Raw genomic sequence first — 13637 nt, 5'->3', positions numbered from 1 at the left:
TACAGGATGGAGGTCAAACGTCTGGTGTCCTGGTGCAGCCACAATAACCTGGTACTGAACGCCCAGAAGACAGTGGAGATTATAGTGGACTTTAGGAAGCACACAGCCCCTCTACCCTCCATCATCCTGACTGACACCCCCATCACCACAGTGGACTCTTTTCGCTTCCTGGGAACTACCATCACCCAGGACCTCAAGTGGGAGCCCACCATCACCTCTGTCGTCAAAAAGGCCCAGCAGAGGATGTACTTCCTGCGGCAGTTGAAGAAATTCAACTTGCCAGCAAGGACCATGGTGCAGTTCTATACTGCCATCATTGAGTCCATCCTTACCTCCTCCATCACTGTGTGGTACGCTGGAGCCACCACTAGGGACAAACAGAGACTACAGCGCGTTGTGCACTCTGCTGAGAAGGTGATTGGCTGTAACCTCCCATCTCTCCAGGACCTGTACACCTCCAGGACACTGGGGCGTGCAGGTCGGATCACAGCCGACCACTCTCACCCTGGGCACAGACTTTTTGACCCTCTCCCCTCAGGCAGGAGGCTACGGTCCATACGGACCAGAACCTCCCGCCATAAGAACAGTTTCTTCCCCTCTGCTGTTGGACTCATGAACAATAACCCTAAGACTGTTACCACCACCCTCCACAAACGCTGATGACCCTATGTCTATGCACCTGTCTGACTGCACTGATGTACATATTAGTGGAATATAGTTTACATTCTTTTATCTTTTAATTAATCTCTGCACTGTATATTTTGTAATTTTGTAATATTGTGTTATAGTTATAGCTCTAATATCTCTGTATATTTGCAATTTGTATACTTGTATATTGTCTTATAGTTTTTATACTTATTTTTTTTTTCTGTAAGCACGAAGTACCACAGCAATTTCCTAATGCTGTGAACCTGTTCACCCATATGGCAATAAAAACCTTCTGATTCTGATTCTGATTCTCTCCTGTCCTCTTTACCATTTATACAAATGACTGCACCAGCAGCTGCACTGGGAATTATGTTTTTAAATTCTCAGATGATTCTGCTATTCTCAGCTTGCTGGATAAGGATAAGGACCCCTCATCATATTTTGATGTGGTTCAGTCTCTTGTTCACTGGTGCGAGGACCACCACCTTATTATTACAGTTTTTATTGATTGCTTTGACCTGTTTGAAGAAACTGGGAGCCTCTCAGTCTTCATCATCACCATCTCAGCAGAGCAAAAGACACCTCTTGCAAATGTGTTAACCCATTGTCATTGGATTGACACAGTTTTCCCACCCTTTTGCAAAATAGTTAACACAGATGTCATTCAAGAAGTCCAAACTCCATTGTTTTAGCTGTGGTTACAGAACAGAAACGCTCTGAGCTCTTAGAAACTCCATGATCAGTATGAAATCACTGAAAGCACCTGTTTGACATTTCTTCACAGAATTTTTCAGTTTGCAATCAGTCTGCAGGCCTGTGTTGTTCTTTGCAAGCATGGATCATCGAGGAGGTCTAAGGCAGATGAGAGGTAGAGTGAGAGTAAGAGGTAGCAGGGTCAGAGGAAGAGGAGTCCGTGTGCGAGGTGGAGGTATAGCTGGAAGGGCTCAAGTTACAGATGAAATTCGGGCAACTGTGATTGAGCATGTCGTAAATCATGGCCTTTCACTTAGACAGGCTGAACAAAGAGTCCAATCTGTTCTAAACAGAAACACTGTTGCATCCATTGTTAGAGTTTTTCAACAGGAGAACAGGTAATGTTGCTATACAGTATATACGGAAATATCTGCAGTGATATACAGTACTTCGTGTAATTTTTTCCACATTTCATGTATTCTTTATAGAATCGAAAGGCTACCAGTCAGTGGTGGTAGAGGGAGAATTTTTAATGCAGAGCAGGAGGCAGACGTTGTCAACATGGTTCTGGCAAATAATGACATTAGGCTGCGTGAAATCAGAGCAGCAGTGATTGCTGATCAGGGAGTATTTAGGAACATCCATACTGTGAGCGAGGCCACAATTGACCGCGTCCTCAGAAGGAACCATATGGCCATGAAACAGCTCTATAGAGTTCCATTTCAGAGGAACTCTGAAGCTGTGAAGGAGGCCAGATGCCAATATGTGGAGGTAAGGAAACACAACAGTACTATACTCTTATGCCTTGTCATATCATGCAGTTACTGTAGAATGAACTGGAGTCACTTTGACGTAATTGTAATTTTGTCTTTTCATTCTTTAGCGAATAATGGAGCTTGAAGCTGAGGGGGCACATCATGTCTTCATTTTTGTCGATGAAGCCGGTTTCAATCTTTGTAAAGTAAGGAGACATGGAAGGAACCTCATTGGGCATAGGGCCATTATTACTGTTCCAGTAGGTATAACTATGTGTGCTGCCATCTCCAATGATGGCGTCCTGTGCCATATCTCTACCATTGGCCCATACAATACCGAGCGTCTCGTAGCATTCCTGAATGCCCTTCATGACATCCTGATCCTGCCCCAGGAGAGAGGCCTGTTGGGGCCTGGCATGCCACTGTTCGTGATTATCTGGGACAATGTGGCGTTTCACCACTCTCGTGTTGTGAATGAGTGGTTTGCAGTGGCAAACCACTCATTCACAACACGAATTGTACCATCACTCTCGGATGATGGTACAATTCCTTCCTCCATACTCTCCATTTTTAAATCCCATAGAGGAATTCTTTAGTGCATGGAGATGGAAGGTATATGATCACCGTCCCTATGAACAGATGCCCTTGCTCAATGCAATGAGTGCTGCTGCCCAAGATATAGATGCAGAGGCATGTCAAGGATGGATGAGGCATGCTAGACGATTTTTCCCTCGGTGCACTGCACGAGAGAATATTGACTGTGATGTGGATGAGGCCATGTGGCCCATTCTTCAAGAAAGAAGAGACTAGAAGAGACAGAAGTGTATCACTTGTGGCTATCTCTTATACTCTTATAGTAAAGGCCTACTATAGATTTTTTTTTTTACTGTAAAAGACTGTTTTTTTTATTTTCCTAATTTCTCACACAGTAATGGATTTTATTTTTATTTCCATGTATTCTCTGTTGGAATATTTCATTTTTCAGCCACAGTCTGAAAAAAAGAATGTAATCAATAAAATTTGCATCAAAGCATATCTAATTCTGGATGCATTTTGTTATGTTTACATGGTTTTTTATTGTTTGTAGTGTATTTAATTGTGGAAGCAGATTGTTTAGCGTACAATGTCCAAGACAAATTTCCCCGTGGGGACAATAAAGTATAAATCTATCTGTAGCACTGGGTACCTCGTGTAGTGGAGTGCAGTGTGAGTAAACTGATGTTTTGCAGTTATATTAGAAGCCTTAAGGTCATTCAGTGCTGAGATACCAACCTTTATGGTTCTCTCTGTTCCCAGTTTCTTTCTTGCAAAGATTTCTCAGCTGGGATGAACACTGTACTTTGGAGAAACAACAACACACATTAGAAATACACAGAAAGAAGAGGCCGTCTGTTCCCACAGTGATTTGTTACTTGTGTTCCTTCTATATGAGCTTGTGTTTTTATCAGATGAAGCTCTGAGTGGTTAACAGCAGTTTCCTGCACTGTGCTGCATCATGCAAAGCTGTGAGCGGAGTCATCAGACTGACTCAGGCCACTTCACCTGGAGAGTACCTGCATCTCAATCACTCCATTAAAGAAAATGAATGCCATGTGCATTCTGAGGGCTATTTTGTTGCTTCTAGGTAATTTTATTTTTAACTTTTTCCATAACAGCAGCTTTCCATAAAGTTCTCCAAAGCCAGAGTAGCAAACATTTATGCACAAGAACATAGCACTGACTTCCTTTATTACCTCTAATAAATTATTAAAACACTGACAGGATCACTCAGGAACTAACAGCAAATGGCAGCAACATGTGATCTGTCACTTATAAACCAGTTTTAAAAGGGCGGGATTTTCCATTTACTAAAGAGCCTAATTATTCTATTTAATTCTGTTTTATTTATATAGCGCCAACTTACAAAAAAAAGTCACCTCAGTGTGCTCTATATGCTAAGATAAACACCAAACTATAATTACAAAGAAAAAGTAACCATCAAAATACAGCAGCTGAGTTAAGAAAAATCAAACCTGAGGCATTATATACCTCTCTAGAGCTGCTCCTCCTTCTCCTCCTCTCTGGACCTGGAGCCTCCTCTTCTGGTCTCTGGAGCTGCTGTTCATCTTATCATATTGATATGAATATGAAAAAGCATACACGAGTGAGAGTTTAGCCAAGATGAACAAATGCCTGTGACTATATGAAGGTATGGCATGCAGGAACCAACAAATAAGTACCTTCCAGTAGAGCCTATAATGTATTTCCATTGTTTTGGTCTGGTCAGGGGGTTCAAAGGAGCAGAGGCCCTCTGCTGTCCATGCATTCCTCTTTTTTTTCTTTCCAAGCAGAAGAACAGGTCACAGATGGAACAAGTTTTTCCACCTAAAGAGTTTAAAGTGTCATGGTCCCTCCTCCCTCCTGTGTGTGTGTGTGTGTGTGTGTGTGTGTCTCTCTCTCTCTCCACCCTCATCATCTGCCTCACTTGGGAGTAAGCAGACACACCTGGGCAGGCTCATCAAGTCTCCTATTTAAGCTGGCCAGTGACAGTTAGTCTTCGCTGGATCGTTGCCATCAACAGTCAGTGTGGACAGCTCTCCTTCAAGCTTGCCTGGTATTTTTTTTTTTTTGCACTTGTCTCTTGTTAATCTTTGCCTTTGATTTTTTGCACTCAGGTGCCCAGCAGGACAATCGAGATATTCCTAAAAGACAAACGGATGTGAGCTCTGGACTTGTGGACCATCACTAGAGAGGGTCAGGGTGGAGTGAGAGTGGATTCCCTGGACAAGAGAGAACAACATACCTATTGTTTTTCACCTTTCATTTGCACCCTGTAAATAAACACTGACTAAACTCTAACCTGGAATCTCTGCCTTGAGTCCTTTTAGCCCTCACCATGACAGAAAGTGAACCATTTAAAGATGCTGTTTTGGAGGATTTGAACCCATAAGCAAGCAGCAGAAGCATTTGTGTAGAAAACCTGAAATGTTTAATGATATGTGCAGGAACATATTAATACTGCATCAATTCATTGTTAGGGCCCGAGCACGACACATTGCCTTGTTTCCTGCCGCCTGTAGGGACGCTCGTTTTGGAAACGCTCATATCGGTCATATTTCAGGGTCTGCAGAAACGACTGATACTGTCGTTTGGATTGGAGGACTTGTTGGTAGATTCATTTATTAATTAATGTAATATATTTAAAGTAGACCCCAAATTATTTATGTCATAGAGTTGTCCTAAAAAGTGATAATCAAAATATAAGTATCTAAATCAACAGATAAGCAATTTGAGCATTTTTACATGAAAGACAGTGTAAATAAACAGGTGTTACTTAAATTTTGAGAAAGGAATTCTCTCTGTACAACAACTGAAAATCTATTTCTAAACAGAGAAATTACATTTATTTTTAATGTTTTTGTAAATTACACAGAAACTGGGAGTCTTTTTCTCTTCTTCCTTGTTACCCGGGGTCGCTCTGCAAGTTCAATTGGACAAAACGCTGTTTTCCACTACCCCAAAGGCAGCGTGTGCTCCAGGAGGGAATCAAACCAGTAACTATCGAAAAACTAACCATGGTTTTACTATGGTTAAATAACCATAGTAAAACCATGGTTTCTGGTTTTTCATAGTTGTCATGGTTTTTTGGATACCATGGGAACCATGGTTTATTACTATGGTTTTATCATGGTTTAACTATAGTAAAGCCATGATAAAACCATAGTAACCATAGTAATTGTTGTTTCTTAATCTTGATGCCATAATGTTGTGTTTGAAGAAATCCTTCGCCGACACAGTCTCAATGAATCACAAAGGTTTATTTATAAAAAAGACAATGTCAAAACAGATGCTTGAGACATCTGGGAGAGGACAGCCAATTGATCCAAACTCGTGTGACAAAGGGACTGGCAAGAGTTATATAGCCAGCACCCACATTCTTGAGCTTGTTTCCTGCATGTAAGTAAGGTCATTCCCTTTTTGGAGAGAGAGAGCAACAAGGGGTTACACTCTCTCGTACCATTTACTGATGGAAACTATATGCTCATTCTGAGCAATCCTTTTTTGGACAAGGTCAAAGCAGGCCTGAACGCGAGGCCTTCATCCTAAAGTAGAAGACCCATACATAGATGCAGTTTAAGTCACAGTAGATCAGACACCACATAATAGACCATGGTTTTCTACTATGGTTTTATCATGATTTTACTACAGTTAAACCATGATAAAATCATAGTAAAGTAAAACCATGGTTTTATTTTACTATGATTTTTACCATAGTTTTATTTTACTATGGTTTTTCCAAACCATGACTTTACCATGGTTTTTAGAAACTATGGTTTTCTTAATTAAATCTATAGCTCCATTAATCTGTTTCACAAAACTATAGTGCAGTAATACAACAATGAATAGGCCAATTCTAATGCAATAGCAAATGTAACTAAAAATCATACTTCATACTTCCATCTAAAAAAGCAGCATAAGAGTAATCAAAAACAGGAGAATCATTAAATCTTTATATAATTTATATTTTTATTAATGAATGTAATTCAGTCTTCATTTCCTGGGATGGCAGGTCCAACTCCAACTCTATGTGTGTAAGAAAGAGGAACAGGAAGAGGGACAGATATTCACTATTAATTGCAAAAAAACAAAACCAACCCAACAACAACAATATTGCATGCAAAGTGAATATGTGCGTGTGTGTTCACTGTTAAAAGAAATGTTAAATACACTTAAACTTACCAAATATTTTCAAAATTCTTGCTTTCATTATTAAGCTTGTTCCTGGCGGCTCCCCTCAACAGTTTAATGTCAGTGTTGGGAAATTTCTGCAGAGAATAGAATAGAATAGAATGCCTTTATGCAGAGTTTAATCTGCAAATTAATGTGACAAATAAATCCCAAGTGTTTACAAACTGTATAAGACATGGCAACATTCTAAACACATACAGGTGCTGGTCATAAAATTAGAATATCATGAAAAAGTTAATACATTTCAGTAACTCCATTCAAAAAGTGAAACTTGTATATTCATTCATTACACACAGACTGATATATTTCAAATGTTTGTTTCTTTTAATTTTGATGATTATAACTGACAACTAATGAAAACCCCAAATTCAGTATCTCCAAAAATTAGAATATTGTGAAAAGGTTCAATATTGGAGGCACCTGGTGCCACGCTCTAATCAGCTAATTAACTCCAAACACCTGCAAAGGCCTTTAAATGCTCTCTCAGTCTAGTTCTGTAGGCTACAACTGAGTACTGAGTGCTGTACATGCTCATACTTTTCATGTTCATACTTTTCAGTTGGCCAACATTTCTAAAAATCCTTTTTTTGTATTGGTCTTAAATAATATTCTAATTTTTGGAGATACTGAATTTGGGGTTTTCATTAGTTGTCAGTTATAATCATCAAAATTAAAAGAAATAAACATTTGAAATATATCAGTCTGTGTGTAATGAATTAATATAATATACAAGTTTCACTTTCTGAATGGAATTACTGAAATAAATCAACTTTTTCATCATATTCTAATTTCATGACCAGCACCTGTACAGTACCAGTCAAAAGCTTTAGTGTTGAAAAAAGTTATTTTATAACAAGCAAACAAACAAATATAACAACCCATATTCCAGCCAATCACACAGTAAAATGGGCAGTGTTAATGCAATTTTAAAAAGCTTAATTTAATCAAGCATGAAATACATTTCTGTTTGTCAAAAGTCAGAAAGATACAAGCGAGGTAACACAGACTCACTGCCCTCACTACAGACAGCTCCTCCTTAAGATTAGTTAACACACGAGCAACAACACTTTAAAACTTAAACAATTAAAAAAAGATGACGACCCCTGTGGCTCACAACTGACCTGTTATCAAAGCTCCTCCTCCTTTGTGGCTCCTCCATGGTCACATCCACCTGCATGAGCACATGACATCAGAAGAGACACCACAACAGAGTGTTAGTGCTGCATAATTGATATTTTACAGGTGCACTAGTTAAGATAGATTTCTGATGTTACACAGACCCTGTTCACACAACATCTGAACAAAGAGTCGCTGAAGCAAAGTTCAGATTGTATTCACCTTAATTAGGCAGCGTGCAGAGATGAGATAAGCTCAGCAGTGAGCTGCAGGCTGCAACACAACATAGAGGTATAATATTAATAAAGATGATTCACCTGAAAGAAACTGATGACATTTCTATGTCCTAGAGTCCGTTCAGATAACATCCAGATTCTGCTCCATTGTTGTTCTTTAACTCTGGGAAATATATATGTATATATATGTATAGAGAGAGAGAGAGAGAGAGAGATGTGTACAGACAGGAGCATTCAGCAACAAGTAAGCAAAGGCTGATCATTCATGAGCTCAAGGTCAGTTAATATGAGGAGCTGGTGAATTTAAGTAAAATTAAAAAAAAAAAAACACATTTAGGATCTTTTGCAGATCATACCTCGGTCTCAGCCTTCACAGATCAAACATGTCTCAGTGTGATAAAGCACTCACAAGATGACTTTTATGACCCCCCCTCCCTCTCTCTCTCTCTAAGACAGATGCTCCCAGATTAGCTGTGCTAGCTTAACTTTACCTGCTGTCAGTCCTGGAAAGGGTCAATAAAATTATTCATGTGCTCGTCCCGGTATAACATAAACTACCGAGACACCGACCTAAACTGCCCCAGTGAAATAAATCCCCGAGGGGCTTTTTGAACTTTTAAACTCAGGGCTTGCATCTATGTTAGCTAATATGACGGTAGCTAATGTGCTATAAGCTAACTCCACCGCCACAATCTCACGTTCTGAATAAAAACAACATATAAAGCAGTTACTTTCATTATCTCCTACCGGACAAGTTTACTCAACAGGTAACGCCGTGAATGAAGCACATTTAACAGAACAGTTTACAGTTCTTACCGTAAAGAAGCGCTGCCGTCCACTCCCTGCTTTCTGTGTGAGCAGCCGGTAACTTTGGAAAAAAAAAAAGGCGCGTTTGCTGAAGGGGATCCGCTGTGAGTCCGGAGCGGAGCCGCTGTTTGGCGAGTCGCTGTGTGTGAGCGGGCCATAGTAAACCATAGTGAATTTTCGTAAGTGAAGAGATTGCTTCAATTAATATACTAAACAACACTAACCTAGAAGTGAACGACCAAAGACTCTGCCGATGAATACAGAACGACGAATACAGGCGATCGGCATATGAGCTGCTGGTCACCTAGGCAACCTGGCATAGCCACAGTGTGACCAGCTGACACCTTGATAGCGATGCGCGACGGCAAATAGTTTTTTTGTTCGTTTGTTTTTGCGACGGGCAAATAGTTTCCGGTGTGCACGCGGCTTTCCTGTGTTCACACCTGTTCGCAACGTGTGCGCGCACTCGCCCACGTGTTGGAATATTCTACGTCATAATGACGTCCTTTGTTGACAGCCTTTATCTGTGCGTTGTGAAGTGGGAGGGAGTCCATACGCTGAACCTTGGCTGCTATTTCAGTTTATTGTTTACAGCGAGAAATCATACGGATTTTCCTGGATTCACGACTTCCACTACAAAACTAATAATTTGTTAAAGGTAAGTACCACTCTGTAAAAAACAAACTTTTGCACATTATGCAAAAGTTACATTCCAGTTAATTATGTCAAAAAAGGTCTTTTTAGTGCAATTATTATTATTATTTACGTGTTAAAAGGAACCTCAGCTATGAATCTCCCTTTGCACATTTACACTTTACACACTTTATTGGCAGAAAAGAGGGGAAAAAAGTGCTGATCTGTACCCATGATACAAATCAGAGCAATATGTTGGGTTGTTTCTAAGGGACTAGTGAAGAAAAGTCCTTTAATTAAGAGCAAATTTCAAATGTGGCTAAAATCAATGATTCTGTTCATTAAAAGAAGCCAAGTTAGAAAAGAGTTCATGTAAAAGGGAATGGGTGACTGGTACAGAGTTGCTTCTAATGAAAATGGTCTTGTGCTCACATAATAAGCTAGAAAGTATGATATGCTTTGTGTCAGAGGCTCGCTTAACATCTCTCCATCTCTTTTATTTTACAGCAATGCTGAGAAGAAGCAGTCGTTTACAGTCAAACGGCTACTATGGCTGTGATGGGAAACCAGTCATTTCCTACAAGGAGACAATGTACAGGTAAGGTGGAGTATATATGTATGTAATTGTGTTTGGCTGTCACACATGTGTGACATGCTTATATGTGCATGGTATATGTTATTTTTTTAATGAATTTGTTTTTTAATGTACATTTTTTCTCATTTGCTTTTATTCTATTCAGGTTTTTCAAAAGGTGCAAATCTCATTTACGTCCCAGATTTGATGGATCACCAGATACAGAACTGGGTACAGAACGGTATACACCACCGTATACACCACCGTATACAGAACTGTATACATCACTGTATAAAGAACTTGATCCGGCAATAGATAAGCCCGATCAAACTGGTCCTGCAAATTGGCCATGGAGGACGATGGCTTTCGTCCTGTTCTTGTGTTTTGGAGTCTTTTTGACTCTGGCTGTCCCCACTGGGTTCTCCATCACCACTGTGAAAAAGGTATGGCAATCAGATGCAGCTTATAATAACAAATAATAATGATTCTGACATAAATCAGACAATGCCAGCATAATATTATCATAAGGTGTTTACATAAACATAAACTGATTCTTCTCTCAATTACAGGTCTTCACTGGGAGCTCCGAAGATGTGTGGATACACCTCAAGGAGGTCCGAGGGGAACTGGAGGAACTCAAGGAGCTCCGAGGAGAACTGAAGGAACTCAAGGAGCTCCGAGGGCAAATGAAGAAACTCAAGGAGCTCCAAGAGGAACTCAAGGAGAAAATGGTGCTCCTTCATCCATTATCGGACACGATGGCCAATTTTGCCCTGGAGAGACTAGGTGAGACATTAATTCAATCTGGAAGTTGTGTAAGATTTTTTATTTAATTATTTTTTTTGTGATATTCATTTCTCACTCTGTCTTTAATCTAAAGGAGCCAGGATATTAACTGAAAAGACTTCAGAGTCCTATCCTCCAGAAGTGCCAGGATTGACCCTGTTTGGGTTTACAGTGGTAAGTGCCAAACGGCCTCCACCTGTAAGCCCGAGAACCCTTCTTCAGGTAATAACTTATTCCACAAATTAATATGTCATATGCTTGCATGACACAGCAGTGTGATGACAGTGGTCTTTGTTGAACTCTATTTGATTGATTTATTTGTTTGTTTTCTTTTAAGGGATGGGCACCAAATAGTCCGGGGCAGTGCTGGGCCTTTAAAGGTTCAAAGGGACAGCTGTCAGTCGAGCTGTCCCACAGCATATATGTCAGCCATGTGTCAATCGGGCACATACCAAAGAACATATCCCCATATGGAACCAGATCAAGTGCTCTGAGGATGTTCTCAGTGTTTGTAAGTCACAGATTTCTCAATTTACAGTGCAGACATCTTTGCAGCACACTATTGAACTTTTACATACATTACAGTATATTAGAAAATAACTTGATATGTATCTGTTTGTGTGTCATCAGGGAAATCAAAATATCGAGGATCCAAAAATCTACCTGGGTACCTTTGAGTATGATGCCAGTGGAAGGCCACTTCAGTTATTTAAGATGGCGGTGAGTCCACTCTGTCAATAGCCACATGCACATACACTGTTTATTTCTCCAACTTATTAAAAATTTGAATAATCGTAGATTAGTTATTAAATATAGCTTTCCTGTTAGTAATCATTACTAAATTTACCGTCCTGTTGTGTTATCAACAGGCACAAAGTTTATATCCAACTAACTCAGCTTATTTAATTTTTTTTTGTCTCACAGGGTCATGAAAGAGATGTGGTGAAGTACCTGACACTGAAGATACACAGCAACTGGGGCAACCACAATTATACATGTATTTATAGCTTTAGGGTTCATGGAAAGAAGGCACTCAGTGACCTTTAAAGGCTGTAGAGACATGTAGGAATATATTGAATATAAAAATGAATAAGAAAAGAAAGAAATTATGTGAAGATCAATCAGATTGGACTAGTTCAGTGTTTGCAGTCTGATTCACCTCACCCCCCAACCGGTCGAGGCAGATAACCGCCCCTCCCCGAGTCTGGTTCTGCTGGAGGTTTCTTCCCGTTGAAAGGGAGTTTTTCCTCCCCGCTGTCGCTAAATGCTTGCTCGAAGGGGATCGTCAGATTGTTGGGAGTTTCCTTTCTTTTCTCATTCAATCATCCTTTGAGATGATTTTTTTTTTTTGAATTGTCTTGTATGAGCACAATATCGAATAAATAATAATAAAATAATAATAATAAAAAAGAGACAATGTGTTTGTTAAAATTTCTTAAATGTCAGTGTATATTATGATACAAAACTACTAATTATGTAACAACTGCAACAGATTATTGGTCCTTCACCTACTGAATAACAAGCAAGATGAAATGCATTATATTCCCAGGATTTAAAATGGAAGTCAAAAAAGTGCATAATGACGCCTTTACTGTGAAACAGGGTTTGAGGATTAGTGACGTGACTTCAGTTTTTAAAAGGTGTTTTCAGTATTACAAAGGTGACTTACTACATACCTGGGTACCACCATGACATCACAGTAACTTGTACTGCAGATTTATGTTAGACAGTAAGTTCGTGCAGGGCTTAAACAACCACCTACTGACCAATTACTTCTCTCTATATTGTCACCCCATGAATAGTGGTGATCCTAAAGTAAAAAAGTCATTAGTTTTTAGAGTCTTTCAGCTTTCCTGCTGAGTTTATGGGCTCAGTCACATATTTTAGGTTAAAAATGAAATTTTTGAAAAATTTACTTCAGTGTTGCAAAAAAAAAGGATTAACTGTGGTTTCACACCTCATGCTCATTGGCTAAAGAAAGGGCAATTACAAGTCAGTGAAAAGGGAGTTAATGAAGTTAATGTGCTGTGTGTGTAGATGCATCCAGGAGACTGTGTGAGTTTAGACATTAACACACAGATATTTTACTATGATAAGTAACGGCTCAGAGAGAAGAAATATGAACAAAGGAACAAGGAGTCACTGTATGTGTGTGTGTGTCCGTAAAGAAATGACCTGCAGAGATGTTTTCAGTGCGTCCACAAGCACCTTTTGTACACTTGATTGATGCCTCATTTCCTCAGTTGATCGACTGATTATTTGGTCAGCTGAAGACAACTGAAGTCTGCACTTCATTTCTTTTATATATTATTTTAAAAATCCTTTTGACGTTTATATTTCAGTTGATTGGGTCAGAAAAGGATTCCTTATGTTGCACACTTGAATTCAAATGAATCAAGACCAGTGTGTTTTTGTTAGTTTGCCTTTACTCCACAGTCTGCTGTCCTGCAAATATACAGACATAGTACATTGTTACACAGTTGTCAGTCTCTGGGCTCATCCTAGGCGCACTGCTTTACAGTGAGTGGCCCTGCCCCTTTACTCCTGCTGGACTTGCTCCTTTTTGGAGATACTCCCTCTTGTGGTGTAACTGAGGAATAGCCGCTCTTCAAGTACTATGTCTAATTGTGACAACTAAAGCAACTAACACATTTTAAACCT

At 39.5% G+C, this 13637-nt stretch overlaps 1 protein-coding gene across 2 annotated transcripts; it reads left to right on the top strand.

The window, feature by feature from the left end:
* The first annotated feature begins 9420 nt into the window (after positions 1-9420).
* On the top strand, positions 9421-12338 carry LOC115801196 (SUN domain-containing protein 5-like). 2 transcript variants are annotated; one of them, XM_030758950.1, is made up of 8 exons: positions 9421-9641; positions 10124-10214; positions 10357-10633; positions 10760-10976; positions 11071-11198; positions 11314-11487; positions 11607-11696; positions 11901-12338. In XM_030758950.1, the coding sequence occupies exons 2-8, from the start codon at positions 10126-10128 to the stop codon at positions 12021-12023; spliced, it is 1098 nt and encodes a 365-aa protein (XP_030614810.1). In that variant the 5' UTR covers positions 9421-9641; positions 10124-10125; the 3' UTR covers positions 12024-12338. The 2 variants fall into 2 exon arrangements, with proteins under 2 accessions (XP_030614810.1, XP_030614803.1); XM_030758943.1 differs by lacking the exon at positions 9421-9641 and having other exon boundaries at positions 9900-10214.
* Positions 12339-13637: the final 1299 nt, after the last annotated feature.

Source organism: Archocentrus centrarchus, chromosome 3 (assembly GCF_007364275.1).
Source record: "Archocentrus centrarchus isolate MPI-CPG fArcCen1 chromosome 3, fArcCen1, whole genome shotgun sequence".
Taxonomy (NCBI): domain Eukaryota; kingdom Metazoa; phylum Chordata; class Actinopteri; order Cichliformes; family Cichlidae; genus Archocentrus; species Archocentrus centrarchus.
The sequence above is the reverse complement of the archived record's forward strand: the minus strand, read 5'-3'. Positions and strand labels throughout refer to the sequence as shown.

Bases quoted from the DNA above. Each gene is read 5' to 3' on its own strand.
- LOC115801196 (XM_030758943.1), top strand. From the start codon at position 10,027: ATGAAAATGGTCTTGTGCTCACATAATAAGCTAGAAAGTATGATATGC. The intron at 10,634-10,759 runs GTATGGCAATCA...TCTCAATTACAG, and splicing joins CCATCACCACTGTGAAAAAG to GTCTTCACTGGGAGCTCCGA. The intron at 11,488-11,606 runs GTAAGTCACAGA...GTGTGTCATCAG, and splicing joins TGAGGATGTTCTCAGTGTTT to GGAAATCAAAATATCGAGGA.